The 27,912-nt window shown below is 36.8% G+C and overlaps 1 protein-coding gene and 1 long non-coding RNA gene across 8 annotated transcripts in view; one reads left to right on the plus strand and one right to left on the minus strand.

Annotated features, from left to right (window-relative positions):
- LOC137205904 (uncharacterized) overlaps positions 1-27,912 on the plus strand; it is a 106,553-nt gene that overhangs the window by 62,936 nt on the left and 15,705 nt on the right. For 2 of the 5 annotated variants that reach the window (XR_010934344.1, XR_010934345.1), the window contains 2 exons: positions 7,321-7,481; positions 11,675-11,811. This is a non-coding gene — a long non-coding RNA (uncharacterized lncRNA). Of the gene's footprint in view, positions 1-7,320; positions 7,482-11,674; positions 11,812-19,118; positions 19,244-20,744; positions 27,144-27,912 lie in introns of those variants that run through there. The other 3 variants (XR_010934349.1, XR_010934346.1, XR_010934353.1) reach the window with 3 other exon arrangements.
- Positions 4,016-27,912, minus strand: part of MINDY3 (MINDY lysine 48 deubiquitinase 3) — a 93,489-nt gene continuing 69,592 nt past the window's right edge. For all 3 annotated transcript variants that reach the window (XM_067704032.1, XM_067704014.1, XM_067704022.1), the window contains 5 exons: positions 27,468-27,540; positions 13,896-13,968; positions 11,192-11,279; positions 8,517-8,588; positions 4,016-4,964 (listed from right to left, as the gene is read on the minus strand). In XM_067704032.1, coding sequence (XP_067560133.1) covers positions 4,815-4,964; positions 8,517-8,588; positions 11,192-11,279; positions 13,896-13,968; positions 27,468-27,540 — 456 coding nt within the window. In that variant the 3' untranslated portion in view covers positions 4,016-4,814. The remainder of the gene's footprint in view (positions 4,965-8,516; positions 8,589-11,191; positions 11,280-13,895; positions 13,969-27,467; positions 27,541-27,912) is intronic.

The raw sequence follows: 27,912 nt of genomic DNA on the forward strand, positions 1-27,912 counted from the left end.
TCTTGCTTCTGCTCTCATTTCTGATGTTTGAGTTCTGTTTTTCTTGGCGAGTCTAGCCAAATGTTGTCAATTTTGTGTATCTTCAAAAACTAGCTTAGTTTCAATGATCTTTTAATTGTCTTTTTAGTCTATTTTATTTCTGCCTGATCTGTTATTTCCTTCCTTCCACAAACTTGGGATTCATTTGTTTTTTTGTGTCTTCGAGGTGTAAAGTTAGGTTGTTTATTTGAGATCTTTGTTTCTTTACATAGGCATTTATCAGTATGAACTTCCCTCTTAGAACTGCTTCTGGTGTCCCATAAGTTTTAGTATGTTGTATTTCCATTTTCACTTAATTTTTGATTTCTCTTTTGTATTCTTCTTTGACCCATCGGTTGTTCAGTAGCATGCTGTTTAATATCCACATATTTGTGAATTTTCCAGTTTTCTTCTTGTAATTTCTAGTTTCATACCACTGTGGTCAGAAACAATGTTCGATATGATTTCAGTCTTCTTAAATTTGTTAAGACTTGTTTTGTGGCCTAACATCATATATCCTGGAAAATGTTTCATGTTAGCTGGAGAAAAATGTGTATCCTGTTGCTTTTGGATGGAATGTTCTGTATATGTTAAGTCCATCTGGTCTAACATGCAGTTTAAGTCCAGTGTTTCCTTTCTGACTTTATGTCTGGATGTGGTATCCATTTATTAAAGTGTATTATTAAAGTCCCCTACTATTGTTATACTGATGCCTACTTCTCCCTTTAGGGCTGTTAATATTTGCTTTGTATATTTAGGTGCTCCTATGCTGTGTGTAATTTACACGTTACATCCTCTTGTTGGATTGACTTATCATTTTATAATTACCTTTTGTCTCTTATTACAGTCTTTGTCTGGGAGCCAGTTTTACCTGATTAACATTTAGTTACCCCAGGCTTTTTCTTGTTTTCCATTTGTGCAGAGTATCATTTTACATCCCTTCACTTTTGAGTGTGTCCTTACAACTGAAGTGAGTCTGTTGCAGGCAGCACATAGATGGATCTTGTTTTTTGTTTTTATACCTATTCAGCCATGATATGTATTCTGGTTGGAGAACTTAGTCCATTTACATTTTAGGTAATTATTGATAGATATGTACTTACTGCCATTTTGTTCATTGTTTTCTGGCTGTTTTGTAATTCCTCGGTTTTTTTCTTCTTCTCTTGATCTCTTCATATGTGTTGTGATGATCTTCTGTAGTGATATGCCTAGATTCCTTTCTCTATCTTTTGTGTATCTATTACAGGTTTTTGCTTTGTTGTTACCATGAGGTTTAAATTTATGTCTCTTTTAAGATAATAACAACTTAAGTTTGAATGTACTCTTAACTCCAGTCTTTTTAATATCTGGAGAATTTAAAGCAATGTTTCCCTTTTCTTTTTTGGTGTTAATAATTTATTTCTCATTTTGTTCTTGATCAATTTTGTTAGGTGTTTTTATCCTTTTTTATTAGTTTCCCCCCTCCCCCCAGAGAACTAACTTCTGGTGTTACTGACGTTTTTCGTATTACATATCTGCTATTTCATGGGTTTCGTGTTTTATCTTTTATTCTTACAATTCAGTGTTTTTTAGTATATTCTGTTGTGTAACCATCACATCTATTCTAGAACATTCTTATCACCCCAAAAGAAACCCCTATACACTGGCAATCATTTCCCAATTCTGTGCCTCCACTCTGTCCCCATCCTAGGCTCTTGTGACTGCTAATCCCTTTTCTGTCTCTATGGTTTGCCTATTCTGGACATTTCACATAAATGGAATCATAATGTGTGGTCTTTTGCAACAGGCTTCTTTCTCTTAGCCTGTGTTCCAAGTTCATCCGTGTGGTTGCACATATCAGTAATTCTTCTTAATTTTTAAATAATTTTTCATTGTATGTATATAGTACATTTATTTATCCACCCATTGGTTAATGGACATTTAGGTCGTTTCCATTTTTGGCTAGGATGAGTAACACCACTATAAATATTTAAAGAAAAAATGTTGTGTGTATATATGTTTTGCTTCTCTTGGGTGTATACCTAGGAGTGGAAATGCTGGGTCATATGCTCACCCTTGATTTAACTTTCTGAAGAACTGCACTACTGTTTTTCTAAAGTGACTTCACTATTTTATATCTCCACCAACAATTTGTTTCCATTTCCTCCACATTTTTGCCAACACTCGTTACTATCTAGCTTTCTGATTTTAGACATCCTAGGGTAGGTGAAGTGGTATCTCATGGTTTTTAGTTTAATTTCCCTAATGACTAATTTTGTTAAGCATGTTTTCGTGTGTTTACTGGCCATTTGTGTATCATCTTTGGAGATATCTCTCTTCAAATCATTTGCCCATTTAAAAATATTTTTAATTTTATAAGGTTTCTTTATATATTCTGGATACAAATTCCTTATGAGGTATGGTTTTCAAGTATTTTCTCCCATTCTGTGGGCTGTCATCTCACCTTCTTGATGGTGTCCTTTGATACACAAAGGTTTTAATTTTGATGAAGTTCAATTTATCTTTGCTGCTGCTGTTGTTTTTGGTACTCTAAGAAACCGTCTAACCCATTAGATGGATTTGATGATGAGGATTGTTTTTTCTTTTATAGTTTTAGCTCTTACAATTAGATCTCTGATCATTTTAAGTTAACTTTTACAGATGGTGTGTAAAGTCCAAATTTGTTTTGCATGTCAGTATCTCTTTTTATCTCATTATTTACTTTACTTTCAGTTTTGTTTTTGAGATGAAAGCTTATTTTTCTAATTTCCAAACTTTCTATTTTCTACCATATTTACTTAAAGTTATACATTTCCCTCTAAGCACTGCTTTATTTACATTCCACAATTTTTACTATGTACTATTTTCATTATCATTCAGTAAAAAATATGTTCTAATTCCCAGTGCAATTCCACTTTGACCCTTGGGTTATTCAGAAGTGTGCTGCTTAATTTCCAGACTTTTGGGGATTTTCTAAGTTTGTTTTATGGTCCAGCATATAGTCTGTTTTGGTAAGTGTCCCACTTGGACATGAAAAGAAAATGTATCTGCAGTTGTTTGTTTGATGTCAGTTAGATCAAGCTAAGGTCCCAGTCATGCCAGTTGTTGTCAGTTAGATCAAGCTAAGGTCCCAGTCATGCCAGTCATATGAGTTAAGAAACCTACAGTTTCCCAGCTGGGCCTCCAGATTGAGAGGCAGATAAGCCATGCCCACTGTATTCTGTTCAAACTCCTGAGCCACAGGCTTTGTAAAATGATTATGTTGTGGAATTTTGGGATGGTTTGTTATGAAGCAACTGTAAGGAGAAATGACTACACTGTAGGCTCAATGTTTGAGAAGAATCTATGCTTTTTCATAATCCTTATGGAATTTAGGACCAGAGTTAGAGATTAATTCTAGTATAATGTGTTTTACAGCCATTTGGTAATAGGCAAGATGTACCAAAAATACACTTTACAGCTGTAACTGTAGTAGCTAGTATCACACTCCTGAACACAGTGCTACCAAAAGTTGTTATATATAAAATTTTGTGCTACTTTTTTCCTATGCTAAAATCTAATCATTGTAATTGTTAATGTCTATAAAAATATAAATAAAACCCCCAAGAGACTTAGAGAGGAAATACATATTCAACTATACTGTTGAAGGTAAAAGTTCAGTTCTAAAATTCCTAAGAGGATATCTTGTTGGCTTCTCAAGTGAAGGAAAGAAAGTATTTTCTGGCTATTCACATCTCAAATTGCTGGGCAACAAACCTATCAACATATAGTAAATCTCTCTCAGTGAACAGGATGGGGCTTCTGCAACTCTGTCCACTGATGCAGACAGCTGCCCGTCAGGTTCTGGTGCTCCTGGCTGTCTGAGTTACGGAAGTCCTAGGTAAGCATAAGGTTTGGTGTCCCTGTCGAGGGGTCGTGTGCATCCGGTAGGCGTCTGTTCTATGCTGTGCTCTCAGGGTTACTGGGCAGAATCATTTAAAAGTATTTATTTTGAGCCATGAATGTGAAAAATCAAGGATATAGTTGAAGAAAAAAAAGTGTTTATTTAGGCCATCCACTAGGATCATAATAAATAATGCAATACACTAATGTAAAACAGATGTTCTCATGCACTTATCACATTTAAAATATACAAGAAAGCTGGCTTACGGGGCTGTTAGGACAAATTTGGAGAAGTGTATTTGGCAATACAGTGAAAGCTGACAGTCTTAAGACTATCAGATTCTCTTTCCTCTATATGTCTGTGAATAAATGGTAATGTTCCCTTATAGCTTCTACTTTTTATAAACATGCCAGAGCTAAGCCAATTGTCAAAGGTCCAGGTTGACAATTTGTTATTTATCAATCAATGTTTCTAATGGAAACCAGATTTTAGAAAATAACGAAGATAAACTCTTTTGCATTTCAGTGTGGAGGCTGATATATTGCATGCCAGAATCATTTAAACAATAAACTGTGCCTGAATGAAATAAAACCCCAAGTAGAAGTTTATAAATAGTAACTTTGATACTCAATATAAAAGTTATAATAGGATGCTTGATAAATGACCAAATTATCTGACTGCAACAGTGATAAACTTTGATTACAGCTTAGTTTTGCTAGTAAATTTCACATAAAGAGTTTAAATAGGGTAACCTTTAACTTAAAGCTTTAAAACAAATAATTTAAACATATCTTAAACACTGAAAATGTGTTTTCAATTGTTATTTACAGTTAATCAATGATACCAGTGTATAGCTTAATTGAGCCAATCGCCAGTCTTTCATCCCTCTTTCAACATCTGCTACTACAATCTTCCTTATAAATACTTCGGCAAATCAGTTTAGTGAAGGAGACCGATCTGTGGTCCAGAGTAGTTCAATGTATGGCCATTTGGTTTGGAGACAGCGTTTAATAGGAGTGTCATCTGTCTGTAGCATGGGATCTTCAAAACCCATAACAACTGCGGTTCCTTCCACATACATTACCTGTTGAACAAAATAAAGCCACAAGGTCAATCCATCAATATTCTTAGCAAAGTCTTGTGAGGGATACAGAGCTTTTCATAGGCTACAAACAAACAGGGCACTGTGTACTGTTTCATATGGAACGTTATATCTAGTTTTATTCTGATAGAAATTATAAGCTAGAATATCTGCTTCCTGATTAATGTGAAAATAAATCTGGAAATGAATGGTGAAACAATTTTACCTACTAGCTGAATTTAGATTGTAAGATCATGATTTATAAGAAGTGTATGCAAACCCCAAGAACATACTATTTCTGAGAAAAGAAAAATCATGCTTCCAGTAATATATTTTCTTTATATAACAACATTTACTTAGTTCCTATTGCTTTAATATGGAGGCACTCAGCTATATATTCTGAGAAGGACTTATTTTCTTCTTTCAATCTAAATGTTGAATTTCCAGAGCTGCAAGCAAACTGGATGTTTGTCAATGAAATTTTCTATTATTGTACTAAATACTTCTGAAATACTATTCATGAATATACTTTGTTCTGCATGAAAAATCATGGAGAAAAAAAATTAAAGGACGTCAGGTCAGAAACAAAAATCTCTGTATGTAATGGCAATGACTATTAAAAAGATACACTGGCAGGTGGACAGATGTCAGAAAAGTTTTATTCTGATTTCTTTAAACAACTTTTAGAAGTCATTTGTGAAGTAACATACTAGCTAAAGCCCTACCTCATTATAAGTGCCCACCGCATACATTAAAGCATTCAGTCATGAATTTCGCTTTGTACCAAGAGAAATTCTAACTAACTGCATAATTTAAAAGGAACAGATACAGACAACTACCCTCTTCCAAAGTATGTGTAATGATTTTTACACTCAGTGGCTGATACACATGATTGTAATTACGTTCTTCCAAGATAAAAGCTATAAACTATTTGACCAAGGAGCCAAGAGAAACAACCTGATTAGCCTTAAGATGGAGTCTCCTTAAAATACATTAAATATGGGAATATTTTCTATTACTAGGCCAGATAATTTGGTTTCATAAATCTCTTTTTAGGAGGCTCTAAAGACATACTTTAATGTGAAACAAATACTTTTACTTTTTTGCATCTGTACTTTGGTTGCTGTAGTACTTTCTAGTTTTGATGGAATAAATTTACTATAAAAACTGTAAGTCATGCTTTTCAGCTCTCCAAAGCAAAACTTTTCTCTGAAAATCCCTTGCTCATGGTGTTAGAGCAGACCTGCTTGGGTGGAGTACCCCGACCTACCTGTGTGGCCTCCCTGGCCTGTGCCCCCTGGTGGGTCACATTCCCTTCCGCTTGGCCAGCCTTCTGTTGTCTGTTTCCTCAGCTATTTTTAGTAGTACCTTACAGCTGAGGTCTACCAGATTTCTAGCTCCTGAGTAACTTTACGGTATACCTCTGCAACTTAATGGCATACATGCTTCGTGTTAAGAGTGCTTACATACTACTGTCATGTTAATAGTTCATCTTTGATTTCTGACCTCTTTGTTAGTATGTCAGACGCTTGTCAAGAGCACGACTTGAAAACTTACTATATACAGGTAGCGTGGTCAAGCAGACCAAGGACACGATTGGGAATCAGGAACTCAGTTCCAATCCCTGCTCTGCCAATGACTTGCTGTGTGACCCTGGGTGAGTCACTTAATCTCCCTGTCTCAGAGGCCTCATCTGTAAAATATGGATAATATGTGACTGACCTACCTTGCGGGGATTGTATGGGCAAGGAACTAAGTAGTGACTATAAAGTTCCTTCTATGACAAGGCTACATAAAACTTCAAACTCTAGAGGAAGCACTCATTTACACACATTAGAACAGAGCATACAAGTCGGCTTACTGACAATTTATATTTTGCTATAGATATCAGTCAATCATTTTACTATGAAAAAGATCTTGAAACCTAATGTAATAAAAGTTCTAATTTATATTGTTATGCAAATACATTTTAGTCACAGGTTTCGATTTGCTCTAACTGAAATTATGCATCTAATATACATGATGGTCTATTTTCTCTAGCCATCCTCATTTAGATACATCTGAAACCAGCATGCGTGTTTCAAATTAAAAAGGCATGTTAGCCACCAAATGTAAAACAGCTAGTGGGAAGCAGCCGCACAGGGAGATCAGCTCGGTGCTTTGTGACCACCTAGAGGGGTGGGATAGCGAGGGTGGGAGGGAGACGCAAGAGGGAGGAGATATGGGGATATATGTATGTGTATGTGTATAGCTGACTCACTTTGTTGTACAGCAGAAACTGACACACATTGTAGAGCAATTATACTCTAGTACAGAGGGTAATCGTTTAAGGTATTAAAAACGGAACCACTTGCTTCAGGACAATGGGGCCAGTTGCTGGCACTGGAAGAAGACACCCCCTGCCACAGTATTTCAAGACACCGGAGGCCATTCGTGAGGGAAGTAAACAGCGGTTCAGCACCAACTGTCTCTATGGCACCTTCCAACTCAAAAGCCAGTGGGAGCTCCCAACTGTGAGGGGTGAGTCTGTTGACGCTGCCGGGAATCGCCCTGCTCTCTGAACACAGCGTGCTCAATTATCACCCTTTCTGTCATCATTTGTTCAAGTCTTCCTTTACTCCCTTAGTACAGTTTTATAGTTTATTATTTTATTTGTATAAATACTTGGTTTTTTGGTTTGGTTTCTGCTTTCTGACATTTAAAAGTTATAGTAAAATAAAGGAATAACTTCTGTATTCCCACACACACAAAAGGCACGTTAGGCTTTACACCTTCTAATATTGGCTATAGCTACTGTGGCTGTTACTGGCATAAATGCAAACACAGGAGCTGTATCTTAGGTGTAGGCAAAGCTCATTAATCAAAGAGGGTGAATGGGCGAGACCAAAGTTTTGATTTAAAGCCGGTGCGTATATCTGGACGTGAAGCACTGATGTGCCTTTGTCCGTGGAGCACAGCACAGCGGGTGAGCCGCGGGCTCTAAGGGGGACGCCCTCAGCTCCCGTCGCAGCTCCGCCGTTTCCCGGCTGCCTGACGGCGGCAAGCTGCTTACCTCTCCCATGCGGCAGTTTCCTCCACTGTAAAAGGGGGATATACAGGCAATACTTACTTCATGGGATGGTGTTAAACTTCAGATAAAACAAAGTGCTTAAGCCAATTCCAGGTAAATGCTCAATAAATGCTAGGTGTTATGGATGTTAATTTAAATCCTTTAAAATATTTTTCGAAATCAAAAATCTCACTCTTACCCCTTCCTCCTCCATTTAAACAGATCAGTAACTTTCAGCACACTAAACTTGATTTAGTAATATCTACAACACCCAAGGGTAACAACATGTATGTAGATGGAGTTATCTTGTCCCAGTGACACTACTGCTCCAACATTCCAATGAAGATCTCACTGAGTCCAGGTCTAAAATATGCTCTGATAGTGAAGAGACTCCTAGAATAATCTCCTTCCTGAGGTGGCAAGTTTATGGGAATCAAACACTGTTATATACGCCTATATTTTATCAAGCCAGGTGAAGACAAATTACAAGGTATGAGTTATCATACCTTTTCATTGTGATTTGATTGCTTCAGTCCATTGTAGTGGTAGACAGTAAAAGACTCTGGACCACTGGAACCCTGTTATAAACAAAGAACAATTAAAACTTTACATCTTTATATCAGGCAATTTCTAATTAGCAATTGAAATTAAAATGGAAGTTTCTTAATTCCACCTCCTTTGATTACGGAATCATCTGACAAAGCAAGACACTTAGACTTATGCAGTTAACTACCATAAAATCTAAAAGCTGAAATTTGCTTCTGGGGAAGAGACTAGAAACTGGGGGAGTGCTGATTTTTATTATAAGCTCTTCTACAGTTTATATTTTTAAATAAGTGCATGTATTACTGTAATTTTTTTTAAAAAAGGACACAGTTCTAAAATGCAAAAAAATTTCCAAAAATGTATGTCTGCTTTTTTTCTGCTTATAATTTGTTCCTCTCAATAAATACAGAAAGGCAGTGATACCGCTTTCACTCAGATTCCAAACATATGCACCAATACTTCCAATTCGGTCCATAGTACCAAATTGGGGGTTTCCATCCCCACAAATATCTTCTGAATATTGTGAACCTTAACTGTGAAAAGGAAACATAGTGCTGAGAGATTTAAACAACATTCAATAGAGAAAGGAAACTGAATAAATCATTATACTAACTTCCAGAGAAAGTGATCATGTCATTCCCACTGTTCTTTGGTTCTCAGTTCGCTAAAGCTCAAGTTCACCTCCCTAAACGTAGCCTTGAAGGCCGTTAACGGTCGGGCCCCTGCAGATGCCTGACTCCCAGTGATTCCCTTTAGTGCCTATGGCTGAGTGTCCCCGTGCCCATGCCCCTTAAGGATCTTCCTGGTCATATCTGATTGATTGTGACAAAAGTTGGTCCAGTGTCCCTCCTTGGAATTTTTTCCAGTTGGAAGCAAGAGAAGGAACTCCTTTCCAACGAGAAGGGATGAGATGGGGATGAGACTCCTTCCAGCCCCAGAGGTTCCCGGCACCACCTTCCAGGCGCTGCTTCCTCTGTCCTCCCGTTGCTCTGAGCTACTCCTCCCAATTCCTATCTTTCTGGCCCACGTCAGGCAGTTCAGGCTGGGATTTGCAACCAAGAAGCCTAAACTACAGGACCTAACCTACCCTTCCAGTCTTATCTCCAACCACTCACCTTCCTGAATTCTGTTTGAGACAAGCATATTCTTCGTCTTCCCATGAAGAGACCTTTGGTTGTTGGCTCTTTGCACATTTGTGATTTTTTAAAGTCTTTTCTCATTTTTCAAGATCTGGTTCAAATCTTACTTTGTAAAGTTTGCCTTAAACACACTATTTGGGTTCCTCATTACTTTGGGGTCTTTCTAACAATCGTCTCAATTAATTTGTGAATCATACACTACTGTGCATTATCTCTTCAGCTGTTATTTTGAAAGACTGTTTACATTTTTAACTGTTTTCAACTTTTCATGTCTAAAATCTAAGCTCTCATAACTTTTTGTATCCCCTTCAAATGCTTTACAAAACAGAAAACTCTAGAATTTATTCAATCATCTTAATTGTATACATGAGTCAGTGCAATTAGTCGCTTAGATAATTTGGCTGTTGATTTTCAGAGTTAGTTAATATACTTTAACCTACAAAATAAATATTTTACTACAATTGAATACAATTTACATATCTCCAGTTCTAGTAACTAACAACTGATATAAAATAAATAGCAACGAAAGGTAGTGTAAAACAGTGGTTAAAGTACTTTGTCTCTTTGCTTGGATAACCTACACTGGATCCTGAATTGGCCTCATGCTAGCAGTATGACGTTAAACCATTTTCTTAAGTTCTCTAATCCTCTGTTTCCTCACTGACAAAAATGGGGGGAAAATAATACCTAATTTGTAGGGCACATGGTGCCTGGGTGCATAGTACATGCTCAATAAATGGTAGCTGCGCCTGCTAGTCTTACCATAAACCATGCTGGTATCTGATGAAATGATCACAATACACCTGGCTAAATAATTTGGGTGGGTGGTAAAACCCTGCACTCAGATAGGAAGACAAGCCAGGTGTAGGCTGTAGAATTAGCCAATGACACAGACATAACCTGAGCATACTGAGACGGGTATAGATAGATCCTTTTAACTCAGCTCCTGTCACAGCCAGTGGAAGGCATGTCCCAGCATGAAGCAGCACAGCTCCACTCCAGTAAAAGGCTTTCCTTTTACTCAACTAAAATTCTCCTCGAACTTAGCACTGGTAGCAGTTCGCACTACATGCAGGCTCCTTTACCTTCTTTGCTAGTATTTAGAAAGTTCTAAAAAGATACATACCAATCAATCAACAACAGTTACCCGAGAGAAGGAAAACAGGGGTGGGAGTGGTTTAAGAGAATCTTTCTCTTTTTACTCCACAAACTTCTGAATTTGAATCTTCCTTTAGAAAAACAATATCAATGTGTCTATATTGGTGTATATACTCTCTTCCACCACCCCTGTCCCCCAAAGTTTTGTGTTGCTGTACTGGAACACACAACTCTTCTATCCTCTCTGTTGGGAAAGTATTTACATGACAATAGTGCTTTATTAGTCTAATATCTGCATGTGAGAACATTTTTAACTAGTAGAAAAAAATGCTGAAACAATCACAATATGATCCTCCCAACAGAACAAAACAATAAATATATTTCTTCAGCTATGTTACCTGATCAGGAAAAAATTCTTGAAGAAATGGACCCAATAATATGATTCCTAATCCTTCTGGATCTAATTTATTCTTCATGAGATTTATACTATGGGGAGAGAAAAAAGAAAAACAGTGGATACCAATGGGAAAAAAGCTTATTTTTCTTCTTCCATGATTAAATTACTATAACACATCTGACTGCCAAAAATCCTGACAGCTGTTCTTTTTAAACCCTTAATGACAAATACACAGGATGACATCTAATTTGCCAAAACTTGGTTATTTTTAAACCAGAGTAATCTGTTACTATTTAGAATTTAAATTATGATGATGACTTTGGAATATTGTTCCTTATTAGGTAAAGTAACTTAAAAACCCAGGCTTGTGAAAACAAGCTTTTAACCTCCCAGAGGCACAGTCTCTTTGCTTCATGGCTATGCCTGAATTTAACTATCAAAAGAGGCATTTAACTTAAAATAAACTTTTTTTTTTTTTTTTAAGCCCAAAGAGAAAAAGAAACAGCATCAAAAGCAGTGGTACATCAGATAAACAGAAACATCTCCGAAAATGCTTACTTTCAAGAACCAAATGAGGTGAAGGCTTAAAATTCCTACAGTGTAAACTGAAGGTTAAAAAAGGTAAGATAATTCTCAAAGAGCTGAAGTATAGGTGTAACGATCAGGTGTAGCCCAGGCTGCTGACAGGTATTATGTGTGACTAGAAAGAAGGCGGAGAAAAGTGGACTGCAGTTTGAAGAGAGTTTTAAAAATGAAAATGGTCTTTTCAGAAAATTTTCATTCTCCATGTTATCTTTCAAACTATAAATGTCAGGTTAAATACAACTTATTATACAGTTGACCCTTGAAATAACATGGGTTTGAACTGCACAGGTCCACGTATATGTGGATTTTTTTTCAATAAATACATACATGTACCATAAATAAATTCTCTTCCTTATGATTTTCCTAATAACATTTTCTTTTCTTTAGCTTACTTTAAGAATACAGTAATATAATATATATAACATACAAAATATGTGTTAATAGACTGTTTATGTTACTGGTAAGGTTTCCAGTTAACAGTAGGCTATTAGTAGTTAAGTTTTGGGGGAGTCAAAAGTTACACACGGATTTTCATCTGTGCGGGGGTCAGTGCCCCTGACCCCTGTGTTGTTCAAGGGTCAACTGTACAACATGCAAAGGATATGACACTTTAATGGGTCTGAGTAATGCCAGGAGGTTATGACATGAAACAGAGAAAGGCAAGGTCATATTATATTTAATATAATTTACTAGTCCTTGATAATAAGGCCCTGTTAATGGGCCATCACATATTATAAACGTGACTAGACCAAAGGACCGAATAAATAACTCAGTGCAATCTTTCAGCTACTTCTAGAAAAACAATTTGACTCTACTGTGCTAACTTTAAAATGCAGGGTATGTTATGTATTCTGATGAAACAAGGAAAATTAAGTAGATGACGTATAGGCATCTACGTAAGAATCTGAAACAAAAAACCAACTTTGCCTTTTTCCTCCTTCCCATCTTAAGAATTGTTAGTAACCAAAATTACCTCCGTTCAATTCCCTTTTGCATATTAGAGCAATGTAAACAAGGTCTCCACTTGGAAATCAGTTAAGAAGTACGGTAGTTACTATTATCTCATTTATTGGACTAGTTCAACTGTCTCTGAATTTCTCCTCTTTAAGTTGGAATCAACAATTATGTCTACTAAGTAAGGGTAACATCACAGCGCTAGGTACTGACATTGAGACATATTAATTCAGATGTGATTAGTCTGCAAATGTTTATATGTATTTCATACTTTTGAAGAAAATACACCCTAACTATTTGAAAACAGAACAGGATCAAGTTCTAAAAACTGTGTACCAATATGTTTTATGCTGCTTTTGCTGAATCCTTTCCTTAAATGTTTGTAAGCTAAAGTTTGTTCACTGTCAGATACATTTTCAGAAGGGGAAAAACAAGACAAGACAACTGTGCAGAAAAAGGAAAACATAGTGTAGATCAAATGTGATTTTTAAATCACCTATATTTGATTAATATATTATATATTTGATTACCATATTTGATCAAAAGATCTATCCACTTAACCAGAGAGAGATTTTCCCGTGGATAATAAAGATCCCACATTTATGGAAGAAGTTATAGATGTAATAATGTACATTATTAACGAAGACAACGACTGACATCAATGTTAGGCAATACTGAAAATTATATTCTGTAACATACTGGGGCCACTTGCAAAGGTTTCAGATCATTTAGAATGTTCAGGGTCTTTAAGACTGAATGTCAAAGGCCTGCTGGTTATTTAAGCGGGACGACTAGCAATACAGACATTCCACATACCTGTCACTACTTTTGCTGAAGGTGCTAAAGACATGCACAAAATTTCAAAACATGGAAGAAGTTTCACAGTGAGAAAAATAAGGAAAAAGGCATTTACATTTTTAGGACCCTTTTTAAAAAACTAGACCATAAGTGCAGAGTGGAAAAGGAAGCTCACTTTAAGTAAGTCAAGTCTCTGCTATAATACCGATTGGTCTGACTGCTTCCTAAATCGTTGCTTAATATCAAGTGCTATGCTTCATATATGCATAAACGCTTAGATTTTTTTAAAAAAGGCAATAATGTGTGTATAACGTTTTACATTTAACAGAACCAAGAGTTGGTTAAGTAATACTTCGTATGTAGCTTACTATTCAGGATCTGAAACAAGGTCCAATGCTTTCATCACATCTTCTAGGAGTGAATCAGGTATGAATCCATTATCTGGAAAAGAATTACAGAAGCAATTTGGATTAAGTTTACTTCAAGAAATGCTATTGCTGCTCAGCCAGACGCCAGTGAAGAATCACATAAGAGGGATACAAAGAATTAAGAAACAGCATATTAAGTTTATTTGGGGCACAATATTATTATTAGGTACTCTCTTAGTTTTCTTAGGCACATAGGTAAAGATTTATTTTCAAGGTTAGTTTTCTAATACAAAAATGAACCACATGACTTCTCCCTGAGAACTCCAAGGAAACCTGAAAGCCAAATTACTTCTTAAACAGGCTTACAAATTTAAATGAGACAAGTTTTTTCCTACTTCAGTTTTTAGCAGTTATCCAATTAAAATAAATCTTTACCAGTAAATTCTTTTTGTCGCAATGTTATTTTAGCTTCTTGCAAGAATGTTCATGAACCACTGTTACTTAGATCTCTGACAATATACGATCAAGAAAAGATATCTCTTGACTTAAATCAACAGACCTGATTTAAATAAAAGCCATAGATTTAATAGCGAAAAAAATTCAAAGTTGGAACGCAGAGTAGAATCAAATGTTGATGCAGAGTAGTTTATGGAAAATGTTCCTTTTCTTGGGCTCGATGAGGAAATAGCATTGGTAAATGGCCCAAACTCAGATGATGCAATAGGACGTGATACACACAAAAAGCTTGTAGGGCAGTTTGAAACCACAGTACTTATAAACAAGCAACTTGATTCCCTTAAATGAACAATTTCCTTAAATGTACAATTCCTCTACCCATTTATTCTTTCCTGAAGACTGTCTCAGCTTTAAATCAACTTCCAACACAATAACCTTTTCAGGGATTAGGATAATTAAGGAAAAAAAAAACAAAAACAACCTTGTCCTGGAGGACAAGATGCCCAAAAGCCCTGCTTCTATAATCAAACCATAGAATAAAGTGGAGTTGCTCTTTCTGCACATAGCGTGTACTCTATCAGCAAGGAAATAAAGAAGATTTTTTTGAAAGTCTTTTCTTAAACCTCATAAGCACATGCTTACCCATGTGAAGACAGATTGGCTTTGACTAAAAGGCTAAGAATCATTTAGGATAATTAAAAATTATCCTAAATATAATTTTAGAAAGTGAACATTTAGAATAATTCCAGTCTGTCAGGTTACCAATAACTGAAGGTATAAAGAATAAAAAAACTTGTTTGAAGGCACCTGTGAAAAACATGCAAGCTTTGTAAGCCTCAGCTGATGAGTCTGAAAGGCAGAAAATTACTCCTTTTGCTTAGTTAGGTCACAGCTAAAAGCTTAGCATTTCCGAATGTAAAACAGGCTTTATGTGGCTACTGGCGGCCAGCAACAGTTATCCGGATAGGTTTCCATGTTTACGGGCTGTCATGTATATCCACTTGACAGAAGCAGTGTGTATTACAATATTCTTCTGAAGCATTGAATGGCAGGCAGCCTTATCTCTTCTTACTGTAACCTGAGACTCAGCTCCCATCCCCAGAAAGGGCTAATGGGCTGTATACGGACACAAACAACAACTAGGAAAACAACACAATGACCTCCTTAACTCAAACGTGATTAACCTCAAGCTTAAACATTCCAACACATTTTTAAGGGGCCTAAGAGATTTACAACGTGTAAACACGGCCATTCTGGAGTACAGCAATGACTACACCAAGCCAGTGACTCTAGTTTTTGTACATACAGTATTTTATAACTGGAGGCCGCAGAATCATTTTTTTCAATACCTCAAAGACTTTTAATACACCCAAGATTAGAAGAGGAGATTTGGAATTACTTTTTAAAACACTAATTTTGAAATTACTTTATTCTTTAATAATCATACCTGTCAAGACAAATTCTTTAGAAAAAGCAGCCTTAAGTCTAAGCAGATCGAAACTCACTCCATCTAGTATTTAGTCAGCTGGTTCCTCAGAGAATATGGAAACAGAGACACAAAGATAAGCCCTCAATACCAACAGCAGAGGAAATCTGATCATACAATTTGTTGATTGCTCAAGCCGACCTAAGAAGCACCAAAGGAAAAAGCAGAACTTAAATGCATCGGTAATTTAACCACATGAATATAAAATGGCCTTGTACAGGCTTTCAAGCTCAGAAGAACGGGGAGGATGGGCGGGGAGGGCAAGGGGGCAGTGCCCGCGGTTGTGACGGTACGCAGCTACGGTGCCAACATTCACATACAGTTAAATTGTGTTTAAGACATTTGAAAAGGAGGAAAAAAGCTGTTCGTTTATAAATTTAAAAAAGAGGGGATTTTTTGTTTCTTTAAAACCCAGTAAACAGACGGCAAGAAGCGCCCAGCTCCTAGAGCTCGGGAAGAGGAACTCTGCACAGAGCAGCGCTGGGTAGGGGCACAACGGTGAAGTGAGTTAGCAATTTGCTGGGTAGGAGGACCAGTTCAGAATGGTGAAGAAGGCGAGCTGGCCTCGAAGGAGAAGGAAGGACCCATCCTGATTCCCATTTGGAAAGACGGTGGGGAGCTTGGCAGGCCTCCTAGCAGAGGCACCAGCTGAAGGGAGAGCTGCAGGAGAGAGCAGGTGTCAGGAAGCCACAGCGGGACAAGAAACAGCGTGAGAGGAGATGGGGACCCAGCACTGGGGACCGTTAACGTTTTCAAACCCCTGTAGGTGAGAAAGAGTACAGTTTCTTAGGAACAGAGGAGACAATCAAGATCAAGTTGAGAATTTAAGTGCTGTTGGTTTTAGTAAAAAATTAACAAATTATTTTATTTTTACTCAATGTTGTATCATACTTTACCTAGCTATTATTATTGACGCTTTAATAACATATCCCTACAATTTAATAGAACTCTTAGTGAAAAAAAGTGTGTGGCTTTTGCCCAGAGGCAAGGTTAGGGCATTTTCGCAGTCGCGCTTGCCCTGGTCTCCTGGCTTGTGTCTCCCTGCTGCTTCGCGCCTCTGGCCCCGTAAAACAGAGGCCATGGACAGCAGGGATGCCATGACCCGGAGGCCGAGCACGGTGCTTAACACAAGTAGCTGCTCAATAACATTTGTTACATTCAATTATTCAAGCTAATCCTAACTTCAGATTTAAACAAACTGCTCTGTTCAGGCACCATGGTTCAACCAAAAACAGCTCTGTGAATTGTACCTAGGAAGTTTACAAAGAAATGAGTAGCTGCTTTATGGCCTGTCCTGCAGAACCACTTCAATTATGTGATGGGAAAGTTGCAAACCAAACTAAACAAGGTGCACAGGATAAAGAAAAAACTATGGCTGGGGCAGCAGGAAACAGTGATGAGAATGGTACAGCAAGGTGAATGGAAGTGACGGAAGGGATGCAAAGGTAGAGAGAAGACAACGTGATTTAAAAGGAAGAGAAAAAGACAGAATTAAACAAAAGGCAACTTCTAGATAATGTCTAAGGATGGGTGAATACTGAACTATCTACAACAAGTAAAATTATTCTTAAAGATGAAAGAAATGTACCACACTGAAATCATTCAGACAAAAGATGCTATCAATATATTTTAGCAACCTACAAAGAATACAAGGGCTCTTTAAAATTAAAATATATATCCCTTGTCCAAACAGGGTTGATGAAGTCTACAACGGGGCGGGGTGAAGAAAGAATAAGAGGGAGAGAGAGAGAAGAAAACAAAACAAACCCCATTACGGGTGATGCTAAAAATTTCAAATACCATCTGTGTAGAATTCAGTTCTTTGGAGATTACTGAATAAGCTCTATGCTACACAGTTTTGGATTTTTTTCTTTTTTAAACAACAGTATGGTCAACTTATTGAGTACCTGAACAATGATGTAAAGTAGATACAAAGGCCATCTTACAGCTGAGGAAACTGAGGTTGAGGAACTTGCCCAACATCACACAGCTGAGTTTACAGAGGTGGGATTTAAATCCAGCTTGTCTGACACCCACTGGAATGCTTTTAGCATTTTAGAAAGCCATTTTCTGATACCTGGAGGCATTCCAAAATTCCTCTCTTGTCCAGTATCTTTGATCACATTGATCAATTTACCTCTGTCCCTACTCTTTTGTTTTTAAAAATTACTATAAAATATGTATCTGAATACAAACCAAATATCCAAACTTCCCCCACAAAAGAGATGTAAAAAACAAAATGAAACGAAACAAAATGTAAAAACAACGCCACCCCCCAACCCAAATCCCCAGGAAACAAAACTATGGACTTTCTCTAAAGCCCATATGTAACACTTTATATAGGACCAGTACCTGATTCTCTTTAGGATCTGAGTACACACACTAGTGTTCATTTCCATTTCTGAATTTGGGATTCTTCATTAAAGGGACCATGTAATTAGAGATGGTATGTCAAGGTCCTGCTTGAAATTAAAATTCTGGAAGTATTACAAAGGAGAAACTAACAGCTAAAAATACATTTTTGAACTTATTTTATATGTACGCTTGGCGTCAAAATAATGATTGAGCTCCTTAGATCCTAAAGACTCTGAAGTAGAGACTAACTGCTCAGTGGGAATGACAGTCAATATCATATCCTTATTCCAATAAATTAAAAATAGTTAAAAGTAGACAAAGAGGTTAAAACACAGCTCTTTATGACCTCAGCCTTTTAAAAAGGTACTGGTAGTGGAGAGAGGGGGAAAGATTGCTTGACCTTCTGGAAGAACACCTCGAATCTGGTCTCAGTTCTCACAACTAGGCATGCAGCTCTGAAGAAGTGACCTAAACCCTCACAAGGTTGGTTTTTCTTAAGAACAAAATGGTGCTGGTCATCCCTGCTTATCTCCTAGGTTTATGGTAAGGTTTTAATGAGACCACGCAGGTAAACGGCTTTATAAACTGTGATGTTTCATGCAAAGGCCAGCCATCATGATTATTACTATTTTTAGACAGGTCCTCAGTTACTGATGGTCTTTTCAAACCTAAACCTGATTTATGAGTCACCTGTTTAGAACACTGAACATACAGTCTCACGGAGGCAATGCTGTAAATGGTGATTAGCCTGCAACTGCATTTAATTCATAAGATGCCTAAAGCAGGAGCTAACAGTGCTGATTACAGGTCTACCTACCTGACAGGCACGTGCAGACACCCGGGGTAGGAGCGAGGCTGAGGTGGGGAGGGTGAGACAGACACCAGAGTACTCACGGGTACCAGAACTTGGATTCTCTTCTCTTTAGCTTCCCTCTAGGTCAGTTTTTCTACAAATATTCTAAAGAGGGTGACAAACGGCAACTGTCACCACACCAGCCTCTGCTAAACGGAAACTGGAACTACCCAGAAACTTCTAAGTACTGTTAATATAGTAAGTGTTCTGAGAAAGCCAGATCTGTTCAGATCCTGAAATATAAGTGTGCTATGTTGGGGGAAGGGGGGATCAAATCAGTAAATTAGCTGATTAGTTTGTGACTAAAAATGAAGAATTTTCTATTTTTAATCTTTCAGCTTCCTAGAGTGGACTGTCAATAGCTAAACCATAAACAGGGATATTCAAATGAGAAAGTGGAGTTTATTTTCTATGTAAGTCATAGACAGAAAGAGATAGCTTTTCTAAGATGACTGAACAAGTTTTGTTTGCTTCTTAACAATTCAGATTATAGTCCTGCTAAGTTGTCACACATAAAACTATTTAGATGAAAACTAATTTATTTAATCAATAATTTTCTCTCTCTAGTAAAAACACAGCAAATTTATTTTCATATGTATTTCTCAGGACTCAATTCTGAAAAACTGCCACTGATCATAAATTGTTTTAATATTGCCAATAAGACAATTTTCCTTGTAATTTAGTAGACAAAATGGAGCCTGCTACCTCATTAATGATTTTAAAAAATTGAAATTGCAAAAAGCAAACAAATCTACTACTTGTGACTATAAGATACTAAAGTTTAGGAGGCATGAGTTGGGGTCTCCCAATGATTCCAGCTGAAGTTGTTAACTTACTATAAGACGAATTTCATTCAGTGTTGGGAAGATATAAAGAAGTAAATTACTTTTACTTCTAAAGACTTAGAATGAAATGTTATTGGAATGAAATGTTATTGGAAGTTTAAAAGATTATTAATTCCAAGAAGAAAGCAACATTTATTTTTCTTAAGTTAGGGAAAAGGCATAGTGGAAGAAGCTAACTGAAGGTCAACTCACCAATACCAGCACCAATTAACTTGAGGTGTAGAGAGAGAGGAACTCACATTTATGAAGTACCTACTATGTGTTAAGGACTGGGCAGGTGATTTCTACAATGCTATTCATTTAATCTTCATAAGGACTCTCAAGAAACAGGTGGTTATTATCATCTGATATATAAGAAAACAGATTTATAGACTGAAAAGTAACTAAAGTTATATGGTTACTAAGATTCCTAGAATTTCTATGACTGAAATTTTTAGAGATGGAAAGAGTAGATCTCCAAGAGTTAAAAATTTCAAGACAGAAGAAAGTGTATTTATAAAGATAACTGAGTCCATTCAGGAGTTGATAAGGATTAACCCAACAACGCAGGTTCCTTCCTGGTAATTTACAATGGAACATAAGGCATGGCTCGGTTTTAAAGTTATACTGGAAAAGTCAGTGAGTTAGCTGTCATACTTTAGTCATAACCATTATCGAAGTACATAAATGCAAAGATGATTAAAATAACCTAGCTAACAATGACAGAGTTGACACTGCAGTGACATATATGTGAACTTTTAAGACAACCTTTGTTAGTGCGGTAGAGAAGCTAAGCTCAGGCTCAAAAGAGAATCCTAAAGATGATTTTTCTTATCCTTCTTCTGTATTTTCCTCTGGCACAATCAATTACACAGAAATATTCTGGGGAGTGACGTCAGCAAGATGGAGGGCTAGGAGACCCCAACTCACGCCTCCCACACAAGAAGCCAACAAAAACAATAAACAGCACAAACTGAAGAAAACCCCCCAGGGAAAGTACTGGGCTACAAGGAAGCAGCAAAAAGCCCTGCAGAGCTCCAAAATAAATCAAGGATAGCTGCACAGGACAGTACAGGAAGTGTACTACCCGAGTCAAGCCATCACCCTGTCAAGAGCAGCCTGGCACCAGGAGGGATGGCCTCAGAGGAAGTTCACCACACGGGGAAAAGGAGAACTCTGCAGGCCTCTCCGCTGGAGACATGTGCAGCCTCTGCTGCAGTGGTCTCCTACCAACATTGCTCCCAGCTGACGGAGCTGACCACAGTGCTTCCCAGCCCCTGCAGCTACTCCCAGGGGCTAGAGCTGTCGCTCAGGAGACCTGCCCTCAGGGACCCCAGTCTCTGGAATGAGGTGCGCCTCAGCACCTCACCACGTACAGGACGAGCTCTGGGCCTCAGCCTTGGTTTCAGGGCAGTGGCTTTGTCCCACCGTTACCAGCACAGTGTCTGCTGCCCTGGGCCCCGCCTACTGGATACCAGGTTATAGCTCTGACCCATCATCCTCAAGGATGCTACCATCACTGAGCCCTGTGCCCCCCGCCCCCAGGTTGAGGCTCTGACACATCAGTGCTGAGACTGGGCAGCACTGCCCTGAGCTCGGCTGCTGAAGCTCAGCTTTAACAGATCAGTACTGCAGTTGTGCTGCTGCTACTGCTTGTGACTGCCGCGTGGGGCCAAAAGTGAGACTCCGACCCACCATCCCCAGTCTATGCTGCTACTGCAGCCTGGGCCCAAGCCACCACCACAGCTTGTCATCCCAGGGCCTGTGCCACTGTCACACACCCCCACACCTGTAAGCCACTATGGGGAGCTCCTGAAACTCAGGTCCCAGATCCACGGAAGAGCTGTACGTATGTATACCGCAGACATCAGTGCCATACCTGCAGCAAGTGCACCTGTACCTCAGGACTACTGTGGTAGTTCTGTACGCACCGGATCCTAGGACCCTGGCTCTGTTCCCCGAATGAATAGCCAAAACGATCTTGAGAAAAAAAGAACAAAGCTGGAGGTAGCACACCTCCTGATTTCAAACTATATTACCAAACTATAGTAATCAAAACGGTATGGTATTGACCTAAACACAGTCACACAGATCAAAGGAACAAAACAGAGAGCCCAGAGATAAACATACACTTAAATGGTCAATTAATTTACAACACAGGAGCCATAATATACAATGGAGAAAGGCCAGTCTCTTCAATAAGTGGTACTGGGCAAACTGGACCACTATCTTATACCACACACAAAATTTGATCTATTTTGAGTTAAGACTTGAATGTAAGACCAGAAACATTAAAATTCTTATTATGTAGAAAACACAGGTGGTAAGCTCCATGACATCACTCTTGGCAATGATTTTTTGGATTTAACACCAAAAGTGGGGGAGTAGGTGAAATGAGAGAAAGGTTTCAGAGGTACAAGCTTTCAGTTATAAAATAAGTGAGTCATGGGGATGTAAGGTACAGCATGGTGACTATAGTTTATAATACTGTACTGCTTATTTGAAAGTCTCTAAGAGAACAAATCTTAAAAGTTCTCATCACACACATAAAAAATTTGTAATTATGTATAGTGATCAATGTTAATAGGCCTACTGAGGTGATCAGTTTGCAATACATAAAAATATAAAATCATTATGTTGTGCACATGAAAGTAATATAATATTAAACATCAGTTACACCTTAAAAAAAATAAAAATCCTGTGGTGGTGGTGTGTAAATCACTTTGAACTCTACCATACAGGCTAAGAGACAAGGGTTAAAAATAACTACATCTACAATATTATGTTAATGGATACACAATATAAAGAGATGTATACTGGGACATCAAAATAAATTATGGAGGTCACGTAAATGCATTGAACTTTCTTATGTAATTGAAGTTAAGTTGTTGTTAGCTTAAAATAGTTATAAGACTAAGATGTGTTACAAAAGCCTCATGATAACCAAAGAGCAAAAACCTATAATAGACAAACCATAAAGAGAAGAGAATCAAAGCATACTACTATAAAAAAAATCAAGTCACAAAGAAACCAACAGAAGAAGAAAGAAACTACAGAATTACAAAACAATTAATTAACAAAGTGGCAATAGTAATTCCTTACCTATCAACATTTACTGTAAATGTAAATGGTTTTATTTCTCCAATCAAAAGACATAGAGTGGCTGAATGGATAAAAGAACAAAACCCAACTCTATGTGAGTCTATAAAGACTCACTTAAGCTTCAAGGACATGGATAGGCTGAAAGTGATGAGACGGAAAAGATATTGCATACAAATGGAAAACAAAAGAGAACCGGGGTAGCCATCCTTATGTCAGACGAAATACCTTCTAATCAGAAACTGTAACAAGAGACAAAGAAGGTCATTATGTAATGATAAAGGAATGAATATATCAGGAGGCTGTAACAACTATAAACATATATGTACCATATATTGTAGCTCCTAAATGTACTAAATAATTATTAACAAATCTGAAGGGAAAACAGAGAGCAATGAAATAAAGTAGGGGACTTCAATACCCCACATTCAACAACAGTTTGATCATGCAGACAGAAAATCAGTAAGGAAATAATGGATGTGAATTACACTTTAGACAGCATGTACCTAACAGACATATACAGAACACTCCATATACCAGCAGCAGAATATGCATTTCTTCTCAAGTGTACGAAAAAGATTCTCCAGGATAGATCACATGATAGGGCATAAAACATGTCTTACCAAATTTAAAAGGACTGAAATCACACCAAGTATTTTTTCCTACCACAATGACAGGAAACTAGAAAAAAACCACAGGAAGAAAATGCAAAATATATGTAGATTAAACAACATGCTCCTGAACAACCAATGGGTCAAAGAAGAAATCAAAAGGGAAATCAAGAAATATCTTGAAACAAATGAAAACAGAAGCACAATGTATCAAAACTTAGGGATGCTGCGAAAGCAGTTTTAAGAAGGAAGTTTATACTGATAAATGCCTACATTAAGAAACAAAAAGACCTCAAATAAACAACCTCACGTTACACCTTAAGGAACTAAAAAAAGAAGAAAACTACAACAGAGATATATGAAATAGAGAACAGAAATATAGAAAAAAGCAATAAAACAGCTGATTTTCTGACAAGATAAACAAAACAGAATTAAAGAAGAGACATTGTAACTGTTACCACAGAAACATAAAGAGTCAGAAGAGACTGCTATGAACAATAACACACCAACAAATTGGACAAATGAGAAGAAATTGATTAATTCCTAGAAACATAAAACCTACTAAAACTGACTCATTAGGACAAAGAAAATCTTAATAGAGCAGTAACAAAAAGGAGACTGACAATGTAATCCAAAACCTTCCAACAAAGAAAAGTCCAGGAACAGATGGTTTCACTGGTGAATCTATGAAACAACTAAAGAGGGATTAATGCCAATCCTTCTACAAATCATCCAAAAAAGTAAAGATGAGGGGATACTTCCAAATTCACTTTGAGACCAGCATTACTCCGATACCAAAGCCAAATACGGACACTACAAGAAAACATATGAATTCATCCCTGATGAATACAGATACAAAATATTAGCAAACTGAATTCAACAGCAGATTAAAAGGACCATACACTATGATCAAGTGGGATTTATTCCAGGGATGCAAGGATGGTTCAACATATGCAAATCAACAGATCTGATATACCACATTTATAAAAGAAAAAAATTGTATGATCATGTCAGTATGCAGAAAAGGCACTTGATATAACACAAAATCCTTTCATAATAAAAACACTAAAAAATATGGTACAGAAGGAATGTTCCTCAGTGTAATAAAGGTCATAAACAACAAACCTACAGCTAATATCATACTCAGTGGTGAAAAGTGAAAATCCTTTCCTATGAGAACAGGAAAAAGACAGGATTGCTCACTTTTGCCATTTCTATTCAGCATATTATTGGAAGTCCTAGCCATAGCAATTCGGAACAAAAAGGAAATAAAAGGCATTCATATTGGAAAGGTAAAAGTAAAATGATCTCTGTTTGTGGATAACTTGGTCTTATATATAAACCCTAAAGACTCCACTAAAAAACTGTTAGAAAAATGATTTCAGTAAATTTGGAAGATACAAAATCAACATACTGTTATCAGTTGCATTTCTATACACCAACAAGAACTATCTGAAAGTGAAATTTAAAAAGCAATTGCATTTACAATAGCATTGAAAACAATGAAATGCTCAGGCACACGTTTAACCAAAGAGGTATAAGACACTGAAAACTGTAAGACACCGACGAAAGAGACTGAAGAAAACACAAATGGAAGGATACACTGTGCTCATGGATTATATCAAGAATTAATAGTGTTAAAATGTCCATACTACCCAAAGTGATCTACACAGTCAATGCAATCCTTACCAATATTCCAGTGACATTTTTTCACAGAAATAGAAAAAACTATTCTAAAATTTATTTGGAACCGCAAAAGATACTGCACCATCAAAGCCATCTTGAGAAAGAAGAACAAAGCCAGAGGCATCATGTTACCTGATTTCAAGCTATACTGCAAAGCTCTAATAATCAAAAGAATATGCTACTGGCATAAAAACAAGCACACAGCCCAGTGTAACAGAATAGTAAGCCCTGACATAAATTCATGAATATATGGTCAGCTAATTTTTGATCAGAGTGCCACGAACATACAATTGGGAAAGGATAGTCTCTTCAATAAATGGTGTTGGGAAAAATGGATATCCGCGTGCAAAAGAATGAAACTGGACCCCTATCTTACAGTATTCACAAAAAACAATTTGAAATGGATCAAACACCTAAGTGTAAGACTTCAAACTGTAAAGCTACTAAAAGAAAATGTAGGGAAAAAGGTCCTTGCCATTGGTCTTGGCAGTGATTTCTTGGATAAGACAGCAAAAGAACAGGCAGCAAAACTAAAATAAACAAGTGGGACTGCATTAAACTAAAGAGGTTCTGCACAGCAAAGGAAATAATAAAACTGCAACCTATAGAGTGGAAGAAAATACTTGCAAACCATGTATCTGATAATAGGTTAATACACAAAATATATAAAGCAAAATATATAAAGACCTCAAGAGCAAAAACACAAATAATTCAATTAAAAAGTTAGCAATGGACCTGAATAGACATTTTTCTAAAGAAGACATACAAATGGCCAATAGGTATATGAAAAAATGTTCATCACTAATCATCAGGAAAATGCAAATCAAAATCATAATGAGGTATCACCTCACACCTGTTAGGATGAACTTTATCAAAAAGACAGGAGACTGGATTTCCCTGGTGGTCCAGTGGTTAGGACTACGCGCTCCCAATGCAGGGGGCACGGGTTTGATCCCCGGTCAGGGAAGATCCACATGCCACATGGCATGGCCAAAAAAAAAAAAAAAAAAAAAGACTAGATTAAATGTTGGTGAATTTGTGAAGAAAGGGGAAACCTTATGCACTGTTGGTGAAAATATAAAATGGTATCACTATTAAAGAAAACAGTACAGAGATTCTTCAAACAATTAAAAACAGAACTACCATATGATTCAGCAATTCCACTCCTGGGTATATATCTGAAGGTAGTGAAATCAGCAGTTCAAAGAGACATCTGCACAATCACTGCAATATTATTTACAACAGCCAAGCTATGGAAACAGCCTAAGTGTTTGTCAGTGGATAAAGATTACAGTGTTTACGCGTGTGTACACACACACAATGGGATATTATTTAGCCATGACAAAGAGGGAAATCCTACCTTTTGTGACAACATGGATAAACCTTGAGGACATTATGCTAAGTGAAGTTAAATCAGACGTAGAAAGACAAATACTGTATGATATCACTTATATGTGGAATCTAGAAAGCTGAATTTGTAAAAACAGAGTAGAGTGGTGGTTACCAGGGGCTTGAGGTAGGTTAATTGGGGAGATGTTGTTTAAAGGTAGAAACTTGCAACTAGTAGATAAATAAGTTCTGGAGAACTAATGAACAGCAGTGGTGATTATAGTCAACAATACTGTATTATAAACTTCAAAATGTTAACAGATCAGATCTTAACTGTTTTCACCACAAAAAAGAAGTAATTATGTGATGTGATAGAGATGTTACACCTAATGCTAAAACAGTAATCATTTTGCAATATATAAATATATCAAAGCAACATGTTGTATACCTTAAACTTACAGAATGTTATATGTCAATTATATCTCAATTATTAAAAAAAGAAATATTCTGAAACATTTATTCATCTGAATAAATAAATAAATGACTTAAGCTCTTTGAAAAGTTATTCAAGAGGTGGTATTTTTCCCTATTTAACACCATCAGAGATCAAGATTCAAGTAATCATAACTTTAGTACCACAAGAAACACAAAACCCTTACACCATGTGAGAATATGATGATCACTGAAGTTTCCTATTTTTTTTGGTTCCCATTTTCACCATTTCCTATTTAAAAATTTCAAGAAATGCAAGCCTACACTTCTTTCAATAATCCCATAACTCTTTAAAAATAAAACTCAGGAAAGTATCAATATATTTCAAACATATGAAAATATAAAACAGAGGCAATGTTAATAAAAAATAAAATCTTTTACCTTCTGGATCGTAAGTTTGAAAAACTCTTCTGGCTTGTTCTGAAGGAGCCTCAGGGGCAACTAAAGCCATATCCTGAAAACATAAAAAAGCATGCTATCAACGAGCTACAATATAATGGCATTGAAAATAATGACTGATAGTTTTGCTTTATATTATTGTCCAAGTAAAAAATCTAACTGGAAGCATACTCTAGTTTTCAAATATTTAAAAATTAAATCCAGAGATATGACAGCAAATAATTACATAGGAATGCAACTGAAATTTACTACTTTAGGAAGTATGTTACATCAATACCTAGGCACAGATCAATAATCAAGTTCTGCATGTTCAGAATTTTAACTTTTATTAAAGGAAATATCGAAAAGGCGGATTTCTTTTTCCCATAAAACTCTCTATCATGACTAGTTTCTTTACAAAGTAAGCAATATTACAATTTACCAAAAA

This window comes from Pseudorca crassidens, chromosome 1 (assembly GCF_039906515.1).
Source record: "Pseudorca crassidens isolate mPseCra1 chromosome 1, mPseCra1.hap1, whole genome shotgun sequence".
NCBI lineage: Eukaryota > Metazoa > Chordata > Mammalia > Artiodactyla > Delphinidae > Pseudorca > Pseudorca crassidens.